The sequence below is a fragment of the Podarcis gaigeae genome (assembly GCF_964106915.1).
Source record: "Podarcis gaigeae genome assembly, chromosome: 5".
Lineage (NCBI taxonomy): Eukaryota > Metazoa > Chordata > Lepidosauria > Squamata > Lacertidae > Podarcis > Podarcis gaigeae.
Window position 1 is genome coordinate 87248889 of NC_139681.1, and position 20036 is coordinate 87268924.

Sequence of the window (20036 nt, forward strand, 5' to 3'; positions counted from 1 at the left end):
TGGGAAGCCCGCAACCCCACCTCCTCCCTAGGGTCGGAAGTGGCTTTATTGGATTTCAGCTCCCATTATTCCCAGCCACATGGGCAATGGCCAGGGGATGATGGGAATGGTAGTTCAGCAACAAGTCCACAGGTTCCCCTATCTCAGCTGGGGCAGGCAGGTGGCACAACCCAGTCAACCACGTGCCCATTGGGGCAGAGGAACACACAGGGGCTGGCGGATTAGTCTTCTGGGGTACTGGGAAGGAATTTTTCATGCTACTTCACCATCTCTGCAATCCACATCTGTAGAGTTTAACCGGACTTGACTCCCAGGCAGGGACGAAATCATGACAGCAAAGTCTTGATAACACCCACAGTCTGAGTGACCTGCAAACAGTGATTGTTTTGGAGGAAGCCAACAATCAAAGGTCTCCCAAAGAGGGAAAGCAATAGACAAGATGCTGGTAAATATCACTGCTGAGAGTACAACCCATTCTTCCACCCCATGTATGTTGCTGCTATTTGCTTTGTCATCTTCATGGATTTGTGTGTGTGTATATGTCTCTGTGCGTGCGTGCACTAAAGTCTTCATGGACATAACAAATCCTGGGTCCATAAGTATTTCAGAGTTGGAACAAGGGGAGTTTTCATTTTTAAGAGCAAGTGGTGCTTCTCAATGTGTGTTATCCATACAGGACGACTTATGCTTCTGTTGGTGCAATGTTTTCGGCAGATTGTTCATAATCTTCACAGCAGATTGTCCACAGGAAGGGATGCTGGTGTTGCAGATGGTCGCTGCAAAAAAACTCCATCAATCTCTTTTCTGCATCCACCAAACCCCTGAGAAATCCAGCACTGCAATGTATGAAGCAACTTCTCCTGAATCTATCCCTAGGATCATCTACTCTGCCTGGCCGTGGTTCTCCAGAGCCTCAGGAAGATGCCCTGAAACATGATGTGGCGTTCGTATGGAGCCCCCGGTTATCTCACGGACTATGGACCCGTACACCACTAATCCGCTACCACCAACCAGGTCCTCCCTGGTAAAATCACTTCATTCTCAGTCAGCTTTTCAGTTCATAAAGAAGAGTGTATTTTATTTCAGACTTAAAACAAAACTATTACAGCATTCCAAAGTGTTCCTCTTTACTTTCTGAGTCTTATGTTCCTCTCTCTATCTCTGCTACCACCCCACACTCACGGACCAACTGCCCTAACTGTCTCTCTATTACCAACTGCCTTTCCCAACCAGCCAACCCACTCAAACCAACCAACTACCCACCCGCAACTCCCAACGAACTAACTCTCAGAACTAGTTTTATAGACCCACTGACTCCACCCCCCTGGGTCCTGTCTGTGCAGCCTATTTAACTATTTCCCCTCCAGCACTCTCTCATATATGGTAACGTCACACATGAGGACCTGTGTAAAGTATGTGCTTTGTTACTTAGGTGCTGCACCTCCTCTACAAAGCAAGTTTCTAACCCTCATGATAGAATCATAGAATTGTAAAGTTGGAAGGGACCATGAGGATTATCTAGTCAAACTCCCTGCAGTGCAGGAACATTTTGCCCATTGTGGGGCTCGAACCCATGCTCTACCGACTGAGCTATTAACAGATGCATGGGTGTTGTTACTATCTTCGAAAGGTTCTGATCACCCAGAGATCCTCAAACTTTTGACAGTATAGACTCTGTAAGGTGCTGTCAAAGTGATCAGATCAGACAATGGTATTGAAAAAGCTGTCAGTGTTTGAATTCCTCACCAATGGTGTCCCTCTATCGGGAAATTTTTAATGTCCAATGTGTTACAATTTTTTAATGTGCTGGGTGGATGGGGAAACCCAGCCAGATGGGCGAGGTATAAATAATAAAATAATAATTATAATTATAACGCACCACCACAAGTTATTTGCTATGACAAGCTGGTCTTGCCCCCTATTTCTGTGCTTTTTGGTAAGCTGGCTAGCTGGTTTCTGGTTTTGTTTCCTGTCTAATACCTTTCCCATACGACTACTCCTTGGGCTCATAGGATTAATTGCCTCCTCTTCTGGAGAAGAAATGTTCCCCCTCCTGCTTTCCAAGCCTGTCTGTGCTTCAAGGGCAGGGGTCGGCAACGTGTGGCCCATGGGCTGGACGCGGCCCATGAAGACCGTTTTACCAGCCCACGAGCTACCCCCAAACCTAGCCTCCCCCCCAGTTCCTGCTGTGGGTCTGGAAAACCCCCAGCTTGCTCTTCATTTAAAAGGCCAAACTCTCTTGCTCCCCACAAGCCCCTTTCCAGACTTTCTCCTGCGGCCTCGGCTTTCGGACTGGTGGTGGTTCCGTTCTGTTCTTAATGGTTACACTGTTTTCTTCATCATGAATGTTAACCTATCCTGAACTCTGGCAACAGGCCAGGAAAGCAGATAAATGCATCAAAAATTGGTGTTAAGGATGTCCAGAGTCTTGGAGCTCTCTCTCTCCTTCTGCATTACCTCTCTCCTCCTCAGCGACTGGCTCATTTATTTAAGAATCCACAAAGGAGGGCAGACTGTAGAAGACTGAAAGACTAGGATCCCTCCCATTTAAGAGAATAGGATCGAGCACAGATTATTTTTGCTCTTGCGCTAGAGTATTTTGGCAAAGGATACTAGATATTATTAAGGACATAATCAGATGTGATATAACTTTGACACCTAAGCCATCTCTCTTACGCCTTTTGAAAGGCATAATTAATAAGCAAGATTTAGGATTAGCCACGGCTGTATTTACTGCAGGGAGGCTAGTGATAACTGCCAACTGGAAATCTTCAGAACTGCTGGGTAAATTATAATGGCACACTAAAATCTTGGGCACAGCATTGCGACCTAAACGTGCTTGCTATCAAGGGAGAAAGATGAGCTCCTTGCTGAGGCCACTTGGGCCTCTGTAACACGGGGAACAACAAACAGCGTTCCTCCAGATGATTACGGATCATTGCCTCTAAAGGTAAAGGTACCCCTGCCCGTACGGGCCAGTCTTGACAGACTCTGGGGTTGTGCGCCCATCTCACTTAAGAGGCCAGGGGCCAGCGCTGTCCGGAGACACTTCCGTGTCACGTGGCCAGCGTGACAAAGCTGCTCTGGCGAGCCAGAGCCGCACACGGAAACGCCGTTTACCTTCCTGCTGGTAAGCGGTCCCTATTTATCTACTTGCACCCGGAGGTGCTTTCGAACTGCTAGGTTGGCAGGCGCTGGGACCGAGCAGCGGGAGCGCACCCCGCCGCAGGGATTCGAACCGCCGACCTTTCGATCGGCAAGTCCTAGGCGCTGAGGCTTTAACCCACAGCGCCACCTGCGTCCTCTACCTGGTACCAATGATACTCACTGGTTTGCTTCAACAAACAGCAGACTAGCGTGGAGCAACAATGGAAAGAACAGCGGAGATTTTTGCTTTCTTGTTTATATGTGAGCATGCAATGCATTCATTTACAATACAAATGCAGATTTTTTTAAAAAAAAATTAAAGTTTTTGTGACAGAAAAAGAAGTAAAAACTAGAAAAAAACCTTACAACTCTTCATGAATGAAGAGAAGATAAAGGAGTGGCTGAAGGGCTGAGGAGATACCCTCCAACATTTCTCCCAAGAAAATAGGGGTGTCCAGTGGTATCTTTCTCTGGAAAAAGAAGTGCAGGAACTAACCATGAACACTTCCCTCATTCTCTTAGAATGGCAATGGTGCCCACCTGAGAGGTGACGGAGCTGAGTTCCGGTGAGTTCCAGATGGAAAAAAAAAGTCCTGTGGGCATCCTATTCCATACCCTCCAGCATTTCTCTGATGAAAACAGGGACATTCTAATGAAAAGTGGGACATTCCTGTTAGGATATAGTTCCGTTCTACCTTAAAAGGAACAGGCATGACTGTTGTGTGTCACATGCCTGTTTACTTCCAGCACAGGCTTGCTGGGAACTTCCGTTTGTATATTGCTTTTGCGATGCTGCTGTGTGCTTGGACACGAAGGGAAGCAGACATGTTTTTCCTTTGTTCCTGAACTATGCTGAATAAACACCTGTAAATAATGCTTACACATGTCTCTGTCTGCCACTTCCGTTGTGAGAAGTTATTCACTCTGCTGACTAGAGTGTGCCAAGTCTCCCCGGCAGCGTCCCAACAATTCCATGATCAAATCAGGAACCAGGATTCCTTAAAACTGGGACTGTACCTGGAAAATAGGGACACTTGGAGGGTCTGAGGAGATAGGGGGGACAGCGGAGGATTTCACATTGACTCAGATACTTATTTACCTGCATCTCAAAGAACATCTTTCCAGCATGCTAGAATATGAAGCAGCCTCTGTTTCTTTTGCCCTCAAGTCTTCTCTCTACACAGGATAGACCTGGACAGGCAGCCATGACCGATTCTCTCATAGGCCTCAATTTCCAGCACTTGTTTATGCGAAAGCTGTTGCAATCGATCTATGCTCTGTTTAGACCACTTCTCTGCATTTTCCTGGATTTCCTTGAATAATTTTATGTGCCTTTAATTAGGGAGTTTTTAAAGTGGCATGATACGTCACCCTCATGTCTATGCAAGTTGTATAAGATAACCCGAAGCTGCAGAAAGCGCTTTGCTATTTTGGAAACTGGGAAGATGTCAAGAAAGAGACCGAGAGATAAAGTGTTCCCCAAAGACACCAACGATTTATGCAGTGGCAGTCCCCAAGGACTCAGGTGTACCCCAAAGGAGCGTACTGAGCTGCGTAGCAGAATTCCCTGGGGGAATAATGAAGTTTCCTGAGAATGGCAGCTGATTCCCCCCACCCGAGGTAAAAAAGAGCTCTCTTAGAACTGTCAAGCTCAGAACTATCAGTTTCCATCAGTCCCAGCAAGTTTGGCCATTGGACAGGGATGATGGGAAATGTAGTCCAAGAGAATTTGAAAGGCCACAGTTTCCTCAACCCTAGATGGCTGCTTACACTCTCCAGTGGGCCAAAGGCTGAAGTAGGTTTGTAAGCTAATCATCATCATCATCATCTGTTACCTGGACAGGTAAAAATGGCTGTCAATCAATGCGTGCAGGTTAATTGCAGAGAACCTCATGTTGCCTTTTTGGAATGAAAGTATACACGGTTTGTCGGTAGCATATTTTAAATTCTATGTTGTGCTTTCAATTAGATCACATCCATAACCTCTTTAGCAGTCATGGTTTCCCCCTAAGAATCCCAGGAAATGTAGTTCACCCTCCAATCTCGTAAAATGTTGGATTAGGTCAGTTTAATTGTATTGATTGATTGATTATTACGTACTGTTATTGAAACTAATTGTAATTGTGGCTAACCCATTTTTCGAATTGTAACATTTACTCTGGCTCATCTGATATGCTGTGAAGTGTAGGTGGGTTCCCACAAGGCAAGACACAGTGATAACAGCAAGAACCTTTATTGAACTAACAGAACTGGACAACAGGGGCAAAGCAACTGCTTATATACATTTCTGGAGGCCTGGGCCACTCCCACTCCCAATGTGATTGGCTGTCTAAACTTCCAAGCTGCGAATCACGGCTCAGAGTTCAAGGGCCAATGGCAGAGACCAAAATCCTGAAATGTTCTGTGATTGGACATCATGTATCGAGTCAGAACACAGGAGCTCAGAATCCTTAGTCCAGACTCAAGTTCAGGCAAACACAGACCACTGAATACATAACATGTTGTGCGACATTTTGGGCATAGTAGCATAAATAGGTGATGCTGGAACATGATATCCCATTGGAATATCTGAGTAGTGGCCCTTATCCATCCTCTGAGCTGGGATCCTGACTTGGCTTACTCCCAGTTCCTTAGAGAAACTCATGGTTGAGGGTCTTTTCTGCAACGGTACCTTGGCTTTGGAATAGTGTGTGAAAAATGCATTCTTACTGTTATTATATCGCTAGGCTGTTTTTTATTTTCTAAGGGTGAGGGAAAAGAAACAGCACAGAGCACCCATACCTTCCCATTCAGTAGCGCTCATCCCATTCAATGAATAAAACATTGCATGTACAGTAATAGTTGAGAACTTCTGGCTTATCTGCTGTTTTATGCCTCCTCTAATGTAGGTCACGTCACATACCAGCTTATTATTTGGGTTCTTAAATGTGTTTAATAACTTAAGACGGCGGCCGTATTTTTGTACACGGCGTGGTTATTTTAAAACTGGCGTTGCGGAACGGCTAAAAATACATCTCGTGTGTTCTGCTGAGCTCTAAGAGGCAAAGCTACGGAGGCTTAAGAGATTTATTTTAAAGTTCAGGAAGTGTTAGATGCTACAACAAACTGTAAGTGTATTATTTTGCAGCAAAGGGGATCCAGACTTAGCTGTCACTTCGACCTCGCAAGGGAGATATGTGCCCAGAGGCAGCTTTCCCATGAGGAATTCTCTGTTGCATCAGGAGTTCTCTGTGCATCCTAAGACACTGTCTCAGGCAGCCTGGGGATTGTTGTACATGCCTAGAGAATTTAGGGCTTGGCCATCTTTTTAGGACAATGGGCACGGGTGAATGCCATGGGCATCACCACTTCTGGCGACTCCCACCCAGGGATTGGGGTAAAAGTTGAACTCAGCACACAGGGGTGGGGGTGGGGGGTTTAGGAAGTGGGAAAGAGCATCACTCTTCCAACTTCTTCCTTCATGGCAATGGCGAGGGAAGTGTCTCAGAGACTTCTGGGGCATCAGGAAACACCGCAGGGGTGTTCTTGTGCCCACAGGCACCAAGCTGGCAACCTTTGTTGCAGGAAGAGCAACACATTTTTGCAATTTAGTGACACCTCATGATCATTAGAAAAACACACAAGAGTGTAGACATGGATGTGTAGACAGTTTGGAACAGGAGTGGCAAATCAAACGTACTGTTTTGCTGGTCAAGTAAGAGCAGAAGGCCAAACACCTGGCATCTATATAAGGCGTGGCCATCCAGAGGTGCCATACTGCCAGCCAACTGCAGGGTGATGTTGTACTATTTTCACTAACATGTGCAGCACTCTCATTATTATTATTATTTACTAAATTTGTATACCGCCCTTCATCCACAGATCTCAGGGCGGTTCGCAACATAAAAATACAATAAAGGTAAAGGTAAAGGGTCCGCTGACCATTAGGTCCAGTCGTGACCGACTCTGGGGGTGCAGTGCTCATCTCGCTTTATTGGCCGAGGGAGCCGGCGTACAGCGTCCGGGTCATGTGGTCAGCATGACTAAGCTGCTTCTGGCAAACCAGAGCAGCACACGGAAACGCCGTTTACCTTCCAGCTGGAGCGGTACCTATTTATCTACTTGCACTTTGATGTGCTTTCAAATTGCTCGGTTGGCAGAAGCTGGGACGGATCAACGGGAGCTCACCCCGTCGTAGGGATTCGAACTGCCGACCTTCTGATCGGCAAGTCCTAGGCTCTGTGGTTTAACCCACAACGCCGGAGAATTGCGCTGTGAAATTTGGAGAGGCGGGGATTTTGAAGGATGGCCTTGTTTCTGGCTCGTGTATTGTTTCTGGAAGTCGGAATTAGGGCAGGTTCACCTTTAAATTCTGTCTAAATCGAATTTCTCTTTCTTCCTTGCTTCAGGTCTGCAAAATCATCCTAGCCAGGGAAAGTCTAATGCGATGTAACCTGGCAATGCACTGTGGTAGGTGGCCTAAGCAGTCCAGCTAAAACAGCGATGACCAAGAGGTTACCTCCGAAATCCAAACCTACTATTCAGTGGGGGGTTTATGAATGTCTGCTGAGCTTGACACACTGCATGGCACCTCCAAGGCACATCTAAATTAAGCGTGATCGGCATAGCTGCTTGTGTTCCCTCTTCCCCCTTTCCCTCTTCCTGTATAGGTGGGCAAGGTGCTTGGCTGCTGAACAGTGGTATAATTTCGGTACCCAAGGAATAGGATTTAATAGGAGGATGTGCCCGTAAAGCAGGATTTTGCTCCTAGCGCTTGGAGACGCATGTCACCAAGCAGGTCTGCAGTCATGATCCTCATCAATTTCACACTGCTGCCAGTGTCTCGCAAATAGGGCTGCTACTTAAATGCTTTGCTCCTTCTCTCCCCAAGGACGAAAGGATTAGAAGCTCTTCTCAAACAGAGGCTTTTTTAAATAAGAGGAACTCAGAAAGAGACGGCTAAAAACAAGGGAGATGGACAAAACAAATGGCTTTGGGTTTGTCAGCGCTGGCCCCATGTCAATGATGCCTTCAGAACGAAGCCACCGTCTTGTACTTTGGTGTGCGCTAGGGCCTTAAAGTGACAGAGTGGATGGGAGAAAGACTCCCCAGAAGGGAGTCCATGAGACCCATGATCAGAGTTGGCGAGCAAAATTGGCGTGGGCTCCCTCCTACGTCAGTAGTACAGTGGTACCTCGGGTTAAGTACTTAATTCGTTCCAGAGGTCCATACATAACCTGAAACTGTTATTAACCTGAAGCACCACTTTAGCTAATTGGGGCCTCCTGCTGCTGCTGCGCCGCCGGTTTCTGTTCTCATCCTAAAGCAAAGTTCTTAACCTTAAGCACTATTTCTGGGTTAGCGGAGGCTGTAACCTGAAGCGTATGTAACCTGAAGCATATGTAACCTGAAGCGTATGTAACCCGAGGTACCACTGCGCTGCAGGCTCGCTCAGTGGTGGCAACAACAGCAGTGGAGAGCACAAATGCTCTGATGGAGCTGCATTTAAAATGTCCCACAATGCTTTAATGTTTTCATGTGGCATTGTGGGAACTTAAAATGGCGGCTCATAGACCTATCAACTTGGTATCTATCAGTTAAAGGGGAGAAGCAGAGGATGTAGTACCAGCAGACCCTGCCGGGGTCTCAAGGCCCTAACTGCTGCCCTAAGGTGTCTTTGCTGATGCCAACCAAGCCTGCCAAATAGTGAATTTCTTATGGTCTTCCTTTGTGCTCTTTCACACCACTGTCAGTTATCCTAAGTCATTTGTTGTGTATTGAGTCAAAGGATTTTATATCTGTATTATTATTGTCTGTATTTGCATTAGGGTAAAGTAACTGCAAAGAAGAAGACCCCCAAAGAAGAAGACTCCACCACACTCCTTGGCAGCAAATTCCACTGTCAAACAGCTCTTACTGTCAGGAAGTTCTTTCTAATGTTTAGGTGGAATCTTCTTTCTTGTAGTTTGGAACCATTGCTCCGTGTCCGCTTCTCTGGAGCAGCAGAAAACAACCTTTCTCCCTCCTCTATGTGACATCCTTTTATATATTTGAGGGGACGCAGGTGGCGCTGTGGGTTAAAGCCTCAGCGCCTAGGACTTGCCGATCGAAAGGTTGGCGGTTCGAATCCCTGCGGCGGGGTGCGCTCCCGCAGCTCGGTCCCAGCGCCTGCCAACCTAGCAGTTCGAAAGCACTTCCGGGTGCAAGTAGATAAATAGGGACCGCTTACCAGCGGGAAGGTAAACGGCGTTTCCGTGTGCGGTTCTGGCTCGCCAGATGCAGCTTTGTCACGCTGGCCACGTGACCCGGAAGTGTCTCCGGACAGCGCTGGCCCCTGGCCTCTTAAGTGAGATGGGCGCACAACCCCAGAGTCTGTCAAGACTGGCCTGTACGGGCAGGGGTACCTTTACCTTTACCTTTAACTGCCTTTTGGTTCCAGAGGGTACAGCTACTATTGGTTCATTTAAGCTGCTGTATTTGGATCCTCTGTCTTATTGGTTTCCTCCAAAAGGCAGGACTGTGATTGCCTGATATTGTTCCCTCCAAAATGTATCCTTTCTAGCTAGTTCCCTGTCCCTATAAATGTAGCTCTCCCCTCCTCAGGTCTTAGTCTTGTTTGCTTTAATAAAGAAGTGTTACTAGAGAACTGTCTCCAGCATATTATGTCAAGAGAGCTGAAATCACAAACCCCACGTCATAACATCATTCACCTCCCATTGCTTTGAACAAATGGTGTCCTTCCTCAGAACTCCATCCCTTTCGTTATCTAGCTAGCACAAGCCCCATGCCCATTCTTTAAAAGGTATCCAGAGCCTTGTATACTATCTTTTAACATAACAAACGTCCTCCTGGATCAGATGAGTGGTCCTTCTGTGTTAATTTTAATTTTATTGGAATTTTATTTACAACACAACACAAACACCCCCCAATACACAAACCCACCCTCATTAAATGTGAACATAACATACATAGCATGTTTAGCCTGGAGAAGAGGAGGTTAAGGGGTGATATGATAGCCATGTTCAAATATATAAAAGGATGTCACATAGAGGAGGGAGAAAGGTTGTTTTCTGCTGCTCCAGAGAAGCGGACACGGAGCAATGGTGCCAAACTACAAGAAAGAAGATTCCACCTAAACATTAGGAAGAACTTCCTGACAGTAAGAGCTGTTTGACAGTGGAATTTGCTGCCAAGGAGTGTGGTGGAGTCTCCTTCTTTGGAGACCTTTAAGCAGAGGCTTGACAACCATATGTCAGGAGTGCTCTGATGGTGTTTCCTGCTTGGCAGGGGGTTGGACTCGATGGCCCTTGTGGTCTCTTCCAACTCTATGATTCTATGATTCTACAGTGAGCATAACGTACAACAATACAAACAACCAAATAAAAGACTTCCTTTATCCTCTATCTGGCCTCCTTATTTACTTCTTGTAAACAGTTTCCTTTATGAATAATTATTAAGATTTTTCTAATTATAACTTAAATATCCACAAAGACTCCAGATGAGTGTTCTGGTTCAGCACCCAGTTTTCCACAAGTTCGGCATGAAGGAAATAATGCTCCCATTTTTGTTCTCTAGCAACTGGTAATTCAGAGCCACAAAACTGCCAAACATGAAGGTTGCCCAGAAGCTACCAAACAGCCTGACCTATTATGAATTTATCTAATTCCCCCCTTGAATCCATTCCTGCCTTGTCTTATGGCGGCAAATTCTGTTGGCATTATGCTTTGCAGTTCTCATGATTTCTAATGGCCTGGTATGGGTATTATGGTGTCCGCATGAGGGCAAAACTACCCTGGACCAATGCAAGAGCATTGCCACGTCCACCTGTGAGGGCACCCACCTCCATCGCTAACCTGTAAGCAACTAGGGCCATATGAGTTCTTGTTGGCTCACTCCATATGTTCCCATCAAACACCATGCTTTTTTGATTAGAATACTTTAGAAAGCTGTCCCTAAGCTGCTAAGCCCTAAATGGCCTTGGCCCAGTATACCTGAAGGAGCATCTCCACCCCCATCGTCCGCACTGAGGTCCAGCTCCAAGGGCCTTCTAGCAGTTCCCTCACTGTGAGAAGTGAGGTTACAGGGTTACCACTGTATTTTAATACTTTGTTGGAAACCGCCCAGAGTGGCTGGGGAAACCCATCCAGATGGGTGGGGTATAATTAATAAATATTATTATAAATAAATTATTATTATTGGGCAGAGGGTCTTCTGGGTAGTGGCACCCACCCTGTGGAATGCCCTCCCATCAGGTGTCAAGGAAATAAACAACTACCTGACTTTTACAAGACACCTGAAGGCAGCCCTGTTTAGGGAAGTTTTGAATGTTTGATGTTTTATCACTTTTTTATTCTTAATATTCTGTTGGGAGCCACCCAGAGTGGCTGGGGAAACCCAGCCAGATGGGTGGGGTATACATAATAAAGTATTATTATTATTATTATTATTATTATTATTACTAGTCCACCTGTTTTCCCAAGCAAAAAATCATTTCGTTCAGGAATGGGGATAAGAGACAGCAGATTGTCATTTGCAGCTAGGTATGCCAATCTGCTGTGTTGCTTTTACAGCCTAGAAGTGAGGCCTGCATTGGCTTCTACCCTTCTCCCTTCCTCAAGGAAAGACCATACTATATTTCAACTTGCGGAACCAGGAAGGGAACCAGGCAGCATAGGGCACAGTAAAGGCAGGAGGGGACCTCCAGTTTTTTCAAGCCCAAATCAAAGGGATTGCACCCCAACCCTAAAATGTAGCCATTAGAACTGCTTATCAGCAGAGTCCAAATTAATATGGGGTGTGGAGGAGAATCAGGGGAGTCAACATGGGGCCAATTGCTGGATTATAACTATTGTCTATGACCAGTGTGGGCCTACTGACCATGGCTAATGGAAGTTGGTCTCCAGCAACATCTGGAGGGCACAACATCTGGAAGATGCTCATCTGGCTACCTCTGCACTAGATCATCAGCTTCCTTTCATGTTGGCTTATACCTCTTTATATGGGGAAAGATACCTCTCAACTGAAGGACCTTTTTGAGTCTTACAAAATATTTTGTAATAAGATGTGCAGGGCAAAAGCAGATTCTAGACAATTTCGACAAGGAAAACAAAGCAGAGTTAGAAAAACAAACAAACTCGTATTTAATCAGCCCAGGCAGCATACTAAGCAATGTGATGGATTCTCCATCACAGAAATCTTTAAAAGAGAGATTGTGTTTTGTGTGGTGGTTGGGGAGGAGTGGGGGGAGAGAGAGAGAAAGAAAGAAAGAAAGAAAGAAAGAAAGAAAGAAAGAGAAAGAGAGAGATGGGGGATATGCCATAATGCAACCAGGATATTAGGCTTTTTGAAGGAATTGCTTGTGAAATGATATGCCCTGCACATTATGTAGGAGGTCAGAGCAGATAATCATTCCTCCTGGCTGTAAAGTATTTCAATCCATGAGAATTTATTATCTGCCCAAGGCAAAATGACACTATCACACCCAGAACAACAAACTAAAAGGAGGGGAGCCAGGAGGAGAGAGGAGCGAGGATGGCCTGAGGGTTTTTAAATGGATTTTTAAAGGATAAAGAGGACCTTTTTCTTAAAGTGGGTAGCCCATGTTTTGGACTCCAAGTTCCACCCACCACTGGGAGTGTTACCTGTGGGTGATGGGAGGTGAAGTCTGCAACACCTGAAGAGGACCGTGTCAACTTCTTCTGAACTGCTAAATATAAGCAACTTCCCTTTCTGCCTCTGCTGTGGTTAGAGTTGACCTGGATGCTGTCAGTATGGGAGGTGTTTTTATGCATTCTGCAGGGCAAACCTGGGCTTGCTACTGAAAATGGATTTGGCAGGGCCCATCTCCCAGTGCAGAAGGAGATAAGGTCTTCAACTGTCTACCTTTCAAGGTAGCAAACTCCCTAGTTCAACAATGAGATGTGTGAAGAACTATCTTTTATCCGTCCTGAATCTCCCAACATTTAGCTTCATTGGATGACCTCCAGATTCTAGTATTACAAGAGAGAAAGAAAAACATCTCCCTCTATCAACAATCCTCCCTTATGTACCATTTTCCTGACAAGACAGAAGTACTGTTTTTGGTGGGCAGGTGTGGAGGACTCCCTCGTCCTGAATGGGGTAACTGTGCCCCTGAAGGACCAGGTGCGCAGCCTGGAGTCATTTTGGACTCACAGCTGTTCAAGGAAGTGCAGGTCAATTCTGTGTCCAGGGCAGCTGCTTATCAGATCCATCTGGTACACAGGCTGAGACCCTACCTGCCCGCAGATTGTCTCGCCAGAGTGGTGCATGCTTTAGTTATCTCTCGCTTGGATTACTGCAAAGCTCTCTATGTGGGGCTACCTTTGAAGGTGACCCGGAAACTACAACTAATCCAGAATGCGGCAGCTAGACTGGTGACTGGGTGCAGCCACCAAGACCACATAACACCGGTCTTGAAAGACCTACATTGGCTCCTAGTACGTTTCCGAGCACAATTCAAAGTGTTGGTGCTGACCTTTAAAGCCCTAAACGGCCTTGGTCCAGTATACCTGAAGGAGCGTCTCCACCCCCATCATTCTGCCCGGACACTGAGGTCCAGCGCCGAGGGCCTTCTGGCGGTTCCCTCACTGCGAGAAGCCAAATTACAGGGAACCAGGCAGAGGGTCTTCTTGGTAATGGCACCCGCCCTGTGGAATGCTCTCCCACCAGATGTCAAAGAGAACAACTACCAGACTTTTAGAAGACATCTGAAGGCAGCCCTGTTCAGGGAAGCTTTTAATGTTTAGTAGACTATTGTATTTTAATATTTTGTTGGAACCCACCCGGAGTGGCTGGGGAAACCCAGCCAGATGGGCGGGGTACAAATAATAAACTATTATTATTATTATTATTATTATTATTATTATTATTATTAACTACAAAGGGAGCGAGAAGAAGCTACATATGCTTCTTTGAGATCTTGAGAGGAATGGTGCAATGTATACATAAACATGTTGCAAAGTCTATAATCTTCTCAGATATTAATAGCTGGCTACCTGTGGAACATGAGGCTTTCAAGGAGAAATAAGGTTTTAGCTGGGATGTGCATGCACTCCAGTAAACATTTCCTCCAGAAAGACTTTGTTTAGAATCATAAAACTGTAGAGTTGGTATGGACCATGAGGGCCATCTAGTCAACCGTCTGCAATGCAGGAATCTTTTGTCCAATCTTTTGGTTGATGCTCGGTGGGTGAGCAAGAGACCCCTCCCCCAACGTACGTCCATGTTGATGCTGTTTTATTTCTCTCTTTTTCTGTTCCCCTGTGTGGATAGAGTCATTATATAGGGGACTGGATTAATTATATCTAACTGGGGACAGGAGAACAATGAAGTTCTTGTCTAGCGTCTTGACTAGCGTGTTCTCTAAGCCATCTATGACCTGATCTCGTAGACACAAATTCCTAGCAAAGCAAAGGAGGTTTCATGGTTTCCAGCACCAAAAACCTCCAGCTGAAGCATATTCTGAGAAGGAAGAAAGACTTGGTGTTCTCACCTAGCCACAAAGAGGAAGGAATAGCCCGTGTGTGTTAACTTCCCTTTACCATCCAGCAAGACTGACCAGTGAATACGTTTTTTCTCATCTCCCTCTTTCCCTGCTTGTGTGACATAACACAAAGCTTGGGAGTCATTTGGGCCTTCTACTCTGCAGTAGGGATGAATGAACTTACCTATTCGTGGTCCATGTCACCTTTTCATGTCTCTCCCCCACCTTCAAGTGCCATTCATTTCCCTTTCTGCTTTAGTCTGCCATTCAAAGGATGTGTTTAAATACCTATTTTCCTTTAAATTTAAACTTCTAAGGGCTGATAAATCTGTTGGGTACCTTGTCTCCTGAGATGGAAAAGGATCAGCGCATTGGTCTCAGAGGTGTGGATCAGGACATTTAGTTCAGGAATTTGCAAATACTGACTTCCGCAAGCATCTCTACTCTCCACCCTGCCTCTATCCCACCCTGCAGGTGAGAGTGAAAAACCTCTGGTGGCAGAGCTCTATCTAAGGCTACTCTCACTGTTTGCAAAGCACATGAAAGGACACCAAAATACTATGCACATTTTTGTCCCATACCCAACCCCTCCTTATGGAAGGTCTGTGTACCAAAGCAGAGATTTTATCTCTCTCTCTCTCTCTCTCTCTCTCTCTCTCTCTGGTACGCGGGTGGCACTGTGGGTTAAATCACAGAGCCTTGGACTTGCCGATCAGAAGGTCGGCGGTTCGAGTCCCCATGACGGGGTGAGCTCGCGTTGCTTGGTCCCTGCTCCTGCCAACCTAGCAGTTTGAAAGCACGTCAAAGTGCAAGTAAATAAACAGGTACCACTCTGGCAGGAAGGTACAGAGCGTTTCTGTGTGTTGCTCTGCTTCGCCAGAAGCAGAGCTTAGTCATGCTGGCCACATGACCCGGAAGCTGTATGCCGGCTCCCTCAGCCAATAAAGCGAGATGAGCGCTGCAACCCCAGAGTCGGCCACGACTGGACCTAATGGTCAGGGGTCCCTTTACCTTTTATCTATCTATCTATCTATCTATCTATCTATCTATCTATCTATCTATCTATCTATCTGTCTATCTATCTATCATCTATCTATCTCTATCTATCAATCATCTATCTACCTATCTACCTATCTATCATCTATCTATCTATCATCTATCTATCTATCTATCTATCTATCTATCTATCTATCTATCTATCTATCATCTATCTATCTATCATCTATCTATCTATCTATCTATCATCTATCTATCTATCATCTATCTATCTCTATCTCTGCTAGAATGATACAGTATCAAAGATGAAATTTTATGGCTGTCTGTAAAATTGAAGTATGAGCCAAGGGTTAACAACCTTGAATTTTTAGCCTTAAAATTAGTCTCGGGGGGGGGGGGGAGTAAAAAAGCTACTTCATTATAAATACGTTACTGCTATATAATGGCCTCCTGATTGATAAGCCCCACAGCTACCTTAGCTGGCAGTCTTTTAAGCACCAATCCTTCATTTGGGTCCTAACAGCAAGGTGGGCTCCTCCTCCCTCGCTGGGCCATCAATTTTTACCTGCCAATACAGTTTGATGAGCTTGCTGGTATGCTGCTCACTTCCTCCTGACAGCCAGTACATGTAGTCAGCAACCATGGCACTCCTAACGACGAAAACAGAATAAGCAAGTGAAATAATTCAGGGGGAGGAAGGAGACTGATGAGAATACAGAAATGCGATGCTCGTGACCTAAAAGACCCGCACAGGCTATGAAACCATTGCAGCCCCGCACCAGCAAGCAGTGGCCCCGTGCAAATTCTGGCCTGCCCAGGTGTACCTCTTGCACCCATAGCTGCCATCCCAGAGGCAAAGGAGGAACATGGAAGGAGCAGAAGCTTCAATAATGGTCAAACTCATGCTGGTAGCTTCGTCCAACCATCTCGTCCTCTGTCGTCCCCTTCTCCTTGTGCCCTCCATCTTTCCCAACATCAGGGTCTTTTCCAGGGAGTCTTCTCTTCTCATGAGGTGGCCAAAGTATTGGAGCCTCAGCTTCACAATCTGTCCTTCCAGTGAGCACTCAGGGCTGATTTCCTTAAGAATGGAGAGGTTTGATCTTCTTGCAGTCCATGGCACTCTCAAGAGTCTCCTCCAGCACCACAATTCAAAAGCATCAATTCTTTGGAATAGCACGTCCTTATTTTCCTTGGCGAAATGTTGGAGGGCTTGGTGTTTCCTTCCACTTGCCCTACCCTGAGCCAAAGCAGGCTGCTGCTCAGGATCTGGGGCAGGATACCACCGTTCCATAACCCCCTGTCAAAGGGACACTCTCGCAAACTAAGGCAAGCAAGGACTAAGGCACATTACAAATGCAGCTATTTATATTAGCATACATTCATAATTATCAGCCATTGGCAAAAGGATATAGCATGCATTTGGAAACTCCGGGGAGCTGTTTTATTAGGTAACAAAAGTGCGAGGAGGAAACTGCCCTAACATTCCCCCCCCTCCCTGCAGTTGATGGGTTTTTCCATTTTTATTGTGAGCAAATATTTAACGGTCACTCAAAAATGTTTTATTCCGGCTCGCTTTAAAGTATTTATGGACTCCCACGCATTATATATAGTCAAAATTTCTTCCAGGACAGCAGCTGAATGTGTGATATAGCGCGCTGCTGGTATCGGAGGATATCTCAGTTTGTGGCAAAGTCAAACATAGTTCATCTTTGATTAAATTATGCTTGCCGCGGTGGAGTTTGGGGGTGTGGGGAATGGGGGAAGAGGTGGCAAATCTTGCAACTAATTGAATATGCTTTAGTGCCCTGAGTGTTTGTAACAACTACCACATTTCTCTTATTAGACTGAGAGGATATTAAAAACTATTGTGCAATGGATATTAATGCAGGTTTTAACAGACTTCAGAAAATCACTTTGCTTTTTTATGGCTGCTCCTCCAATACCCCCCCTCTCTCCTTCCCCTCTGGAGATTCCAAATCCAATTAAATGCAACCAGATGTAATTCCAAATTGTCACTTTAGTCAATTAAACATATAATAATCTTGTGTGCCTAATTACTAGCACAAAAAGTTTATTTGTTGATGCTTTCCTATCTGCTTGTCGCTGCCCGTCTCCCTCCCTCCCAGCCCCCCATCACTGCCGATATATTTATTGCTCCTTGACATTACTGTAAATTGAATTTGGAATTCTCTCCCGAGTTACATGTGTTATAAAACCCTAATCCCAGGCTAGTAGTAATACCATTTTAGAACATGTTTTCGCAAGCTGCATTATGTTCTTAATGAGATATGGCCGAGAGAAAATAAAGGAAGCAGAGGATTTAAATCACAAGCAGTTCAGAGTTGTCTGGGTGTCGTGGGGAAGGCAGGGGGGAAGATGACTGCCGTGATGCTCTGTGGGAGGCCCAGCAAAAGATAAATCTATCCTTCCACAGAGGTGAGCATCTCTTGACTTCAATGCGTTGGTGGGAGGGGGCACTTGCTTTGAATCTAATGCTAAAGAAGTTCCCCATCTCTCGTGCGACCCACTGGCAAAAATCTGGGGAACTTTAATGAAAACAATGAGGATGTCAGGGGCTGGATTGAGGAGGAATGGTGGCAGCCCCCCTTCTTCTGAACCTTCCCAGGGGCAGGAGGGCAGTACAGTGGAAGTTCAGGTTGTGAACATGATCCATGTGGGATGCACATTTGCAACCCGCAGTGGCGCGTCTGCGCATGCACGGGTTGTGATTCGGTGCTTCTGTGCATACGCAAAACACGATTTAGCACTTCTGCACATGCGCAACCCCCAAAACCCGGAAGTAACCCATTCCGGTACTTCTGGGTTTTGACGGGTCCATAACCCAAAAAAACGCAACCTGAAGCGTTTTTTCTGTAACCCGAGGTATGACTGTATTGGTTTAGAACAGTGGTTTGCAAAGGGGAAAAGATGGGAAATCATGGCTGAGGAGCAGCTAGAAGAGGAAACACCAGGAGAGAGATAGCTGGCAGATTCAGTGTTCTTGGACAGCATTCCTGACCCCCCTTCACCCAAGACTAGACGGGCATTGAGATGATACAACACAGAGCTCAGTGGCAATAAGCTCAGATTACCTGACGTAGGAGTGACGTAGATTAATAGGGACGGAGGGGGAAAACCTTTACTGGGAGCAATGCCATTTCTAGAAAGATATGCATCCCCTTTTCTCTCTCTGTGATTATTAAAGAAGCAAACTGGTAAGAACGCTCCTTTTGTTTGATCTGCTTATTTACTGCCACTGGGGGACGGATCTGATCCCCCAAAGCCTGACAGAGGACGATCAATGAGCTTCTGGCTTTATACAGAAGAGACCCAATGCCAGCAGGTAGTCTCCTTGGGCCAGAGCTAGAGGGCCCACTCAGAGCTGGCCCACCAATGATGTGGGGTGAGGCAGCTGCCTCGGGTGGCACCCATGAGAAATGGCACCAGAGAGGGAGAGGAAGCAGCTGCCCCGCTTCTGCTTTGCATGGTGGGGTCGCCATAGCCTCTGTGTGACGTAGTGGGGCAGTGGTTTCTCTTTCTCCAGGTGACGGCCCTCTCTGCGCGGCCTCGGCGAATAGGCTTGCTGCTTTCACAGCCTAGGTGTGCCTACTTCTCTTGACAGTGCTGCTCTTGTACCACTGAGGGTAGGCCTGGCAATGATGTTGTGTGTCCTACAAGGCCTATGAGTGCCCTGGACTTGCTGCCAACACCACAATTTCCCAATGACCGAAATCAGTTTAGGCCCATTCATTTCAGTGTTAATTTCAGCAGGCCCACTCTGAATATAATTTAGCTGGATGCAACCTAATTTGCCTAGTATGCTGCAAAATCCTGTGAGATCACAGCAACCAAAATGGCTGCCGTTCTCTCACAAAACAACAACAACACGGGATGTCCTAGGTTTTCCAGGACACTTGCCGGGTATGTGCTAAGACCAGGTACTCTCAACAAAGATTTCACCTAGTACAATATGGTGAAATCATTGGTTATGAATGTACCAATTGCTCCAAAAACAACGTGTAGGGTGGCCATTTTTCAAGAAGTAATGATCCGGACACAAAAAGTTGTTGATGTATGGCAACCCTAACATTACGAGCTAATCACTGGAAGTACCCTCAGACTCTGATGGTTTCACAGAGCTTACTGAAATGTCTGGAACTGGCGTGATGAACAAATTAACGGAAGTAATTCATAGGAAAAAGGACGGCTTTGACTCATTAATGTTGCAGATAATTGGATGGACTTTATAGCTTATTGTGACTCGTATTATCACCGTGTCAAGTTAGGCAGAATTGTGTTTCTGTGATCAGGTCTATCTGCTTCGCTTTCAGCCATTCTTTCTTTAATTTGTTTTAAAAACGGCAGTTTTTTGCAGTTGATGATGGGGAGTTTATTAACGAGCAGAGTCATT

General features: G+C 45.8%; 1 protein-coding gene across 1 annotated transcript in view; it reads right to left on the reverse strand.

The window, feature by feature from the left end:
- SPATA16 (spermatogenesis associated 16) overlaps positions 1-20036 on the reverse strand; it is a 156125-nt gene that overhangs the window by 54969 nt on the left and 81120 nt on the right. Inside the window, exon 5 of the mRNA XM_083739594.1 lies at positions 16191-16275. Within this exon, the coding sequence (XP_083595720.1) occupies positions 16191-16275 (85 nt within the window). The remainder of the gene's footprint in view (positions 1-16190; positions 16276-20036) is intronic.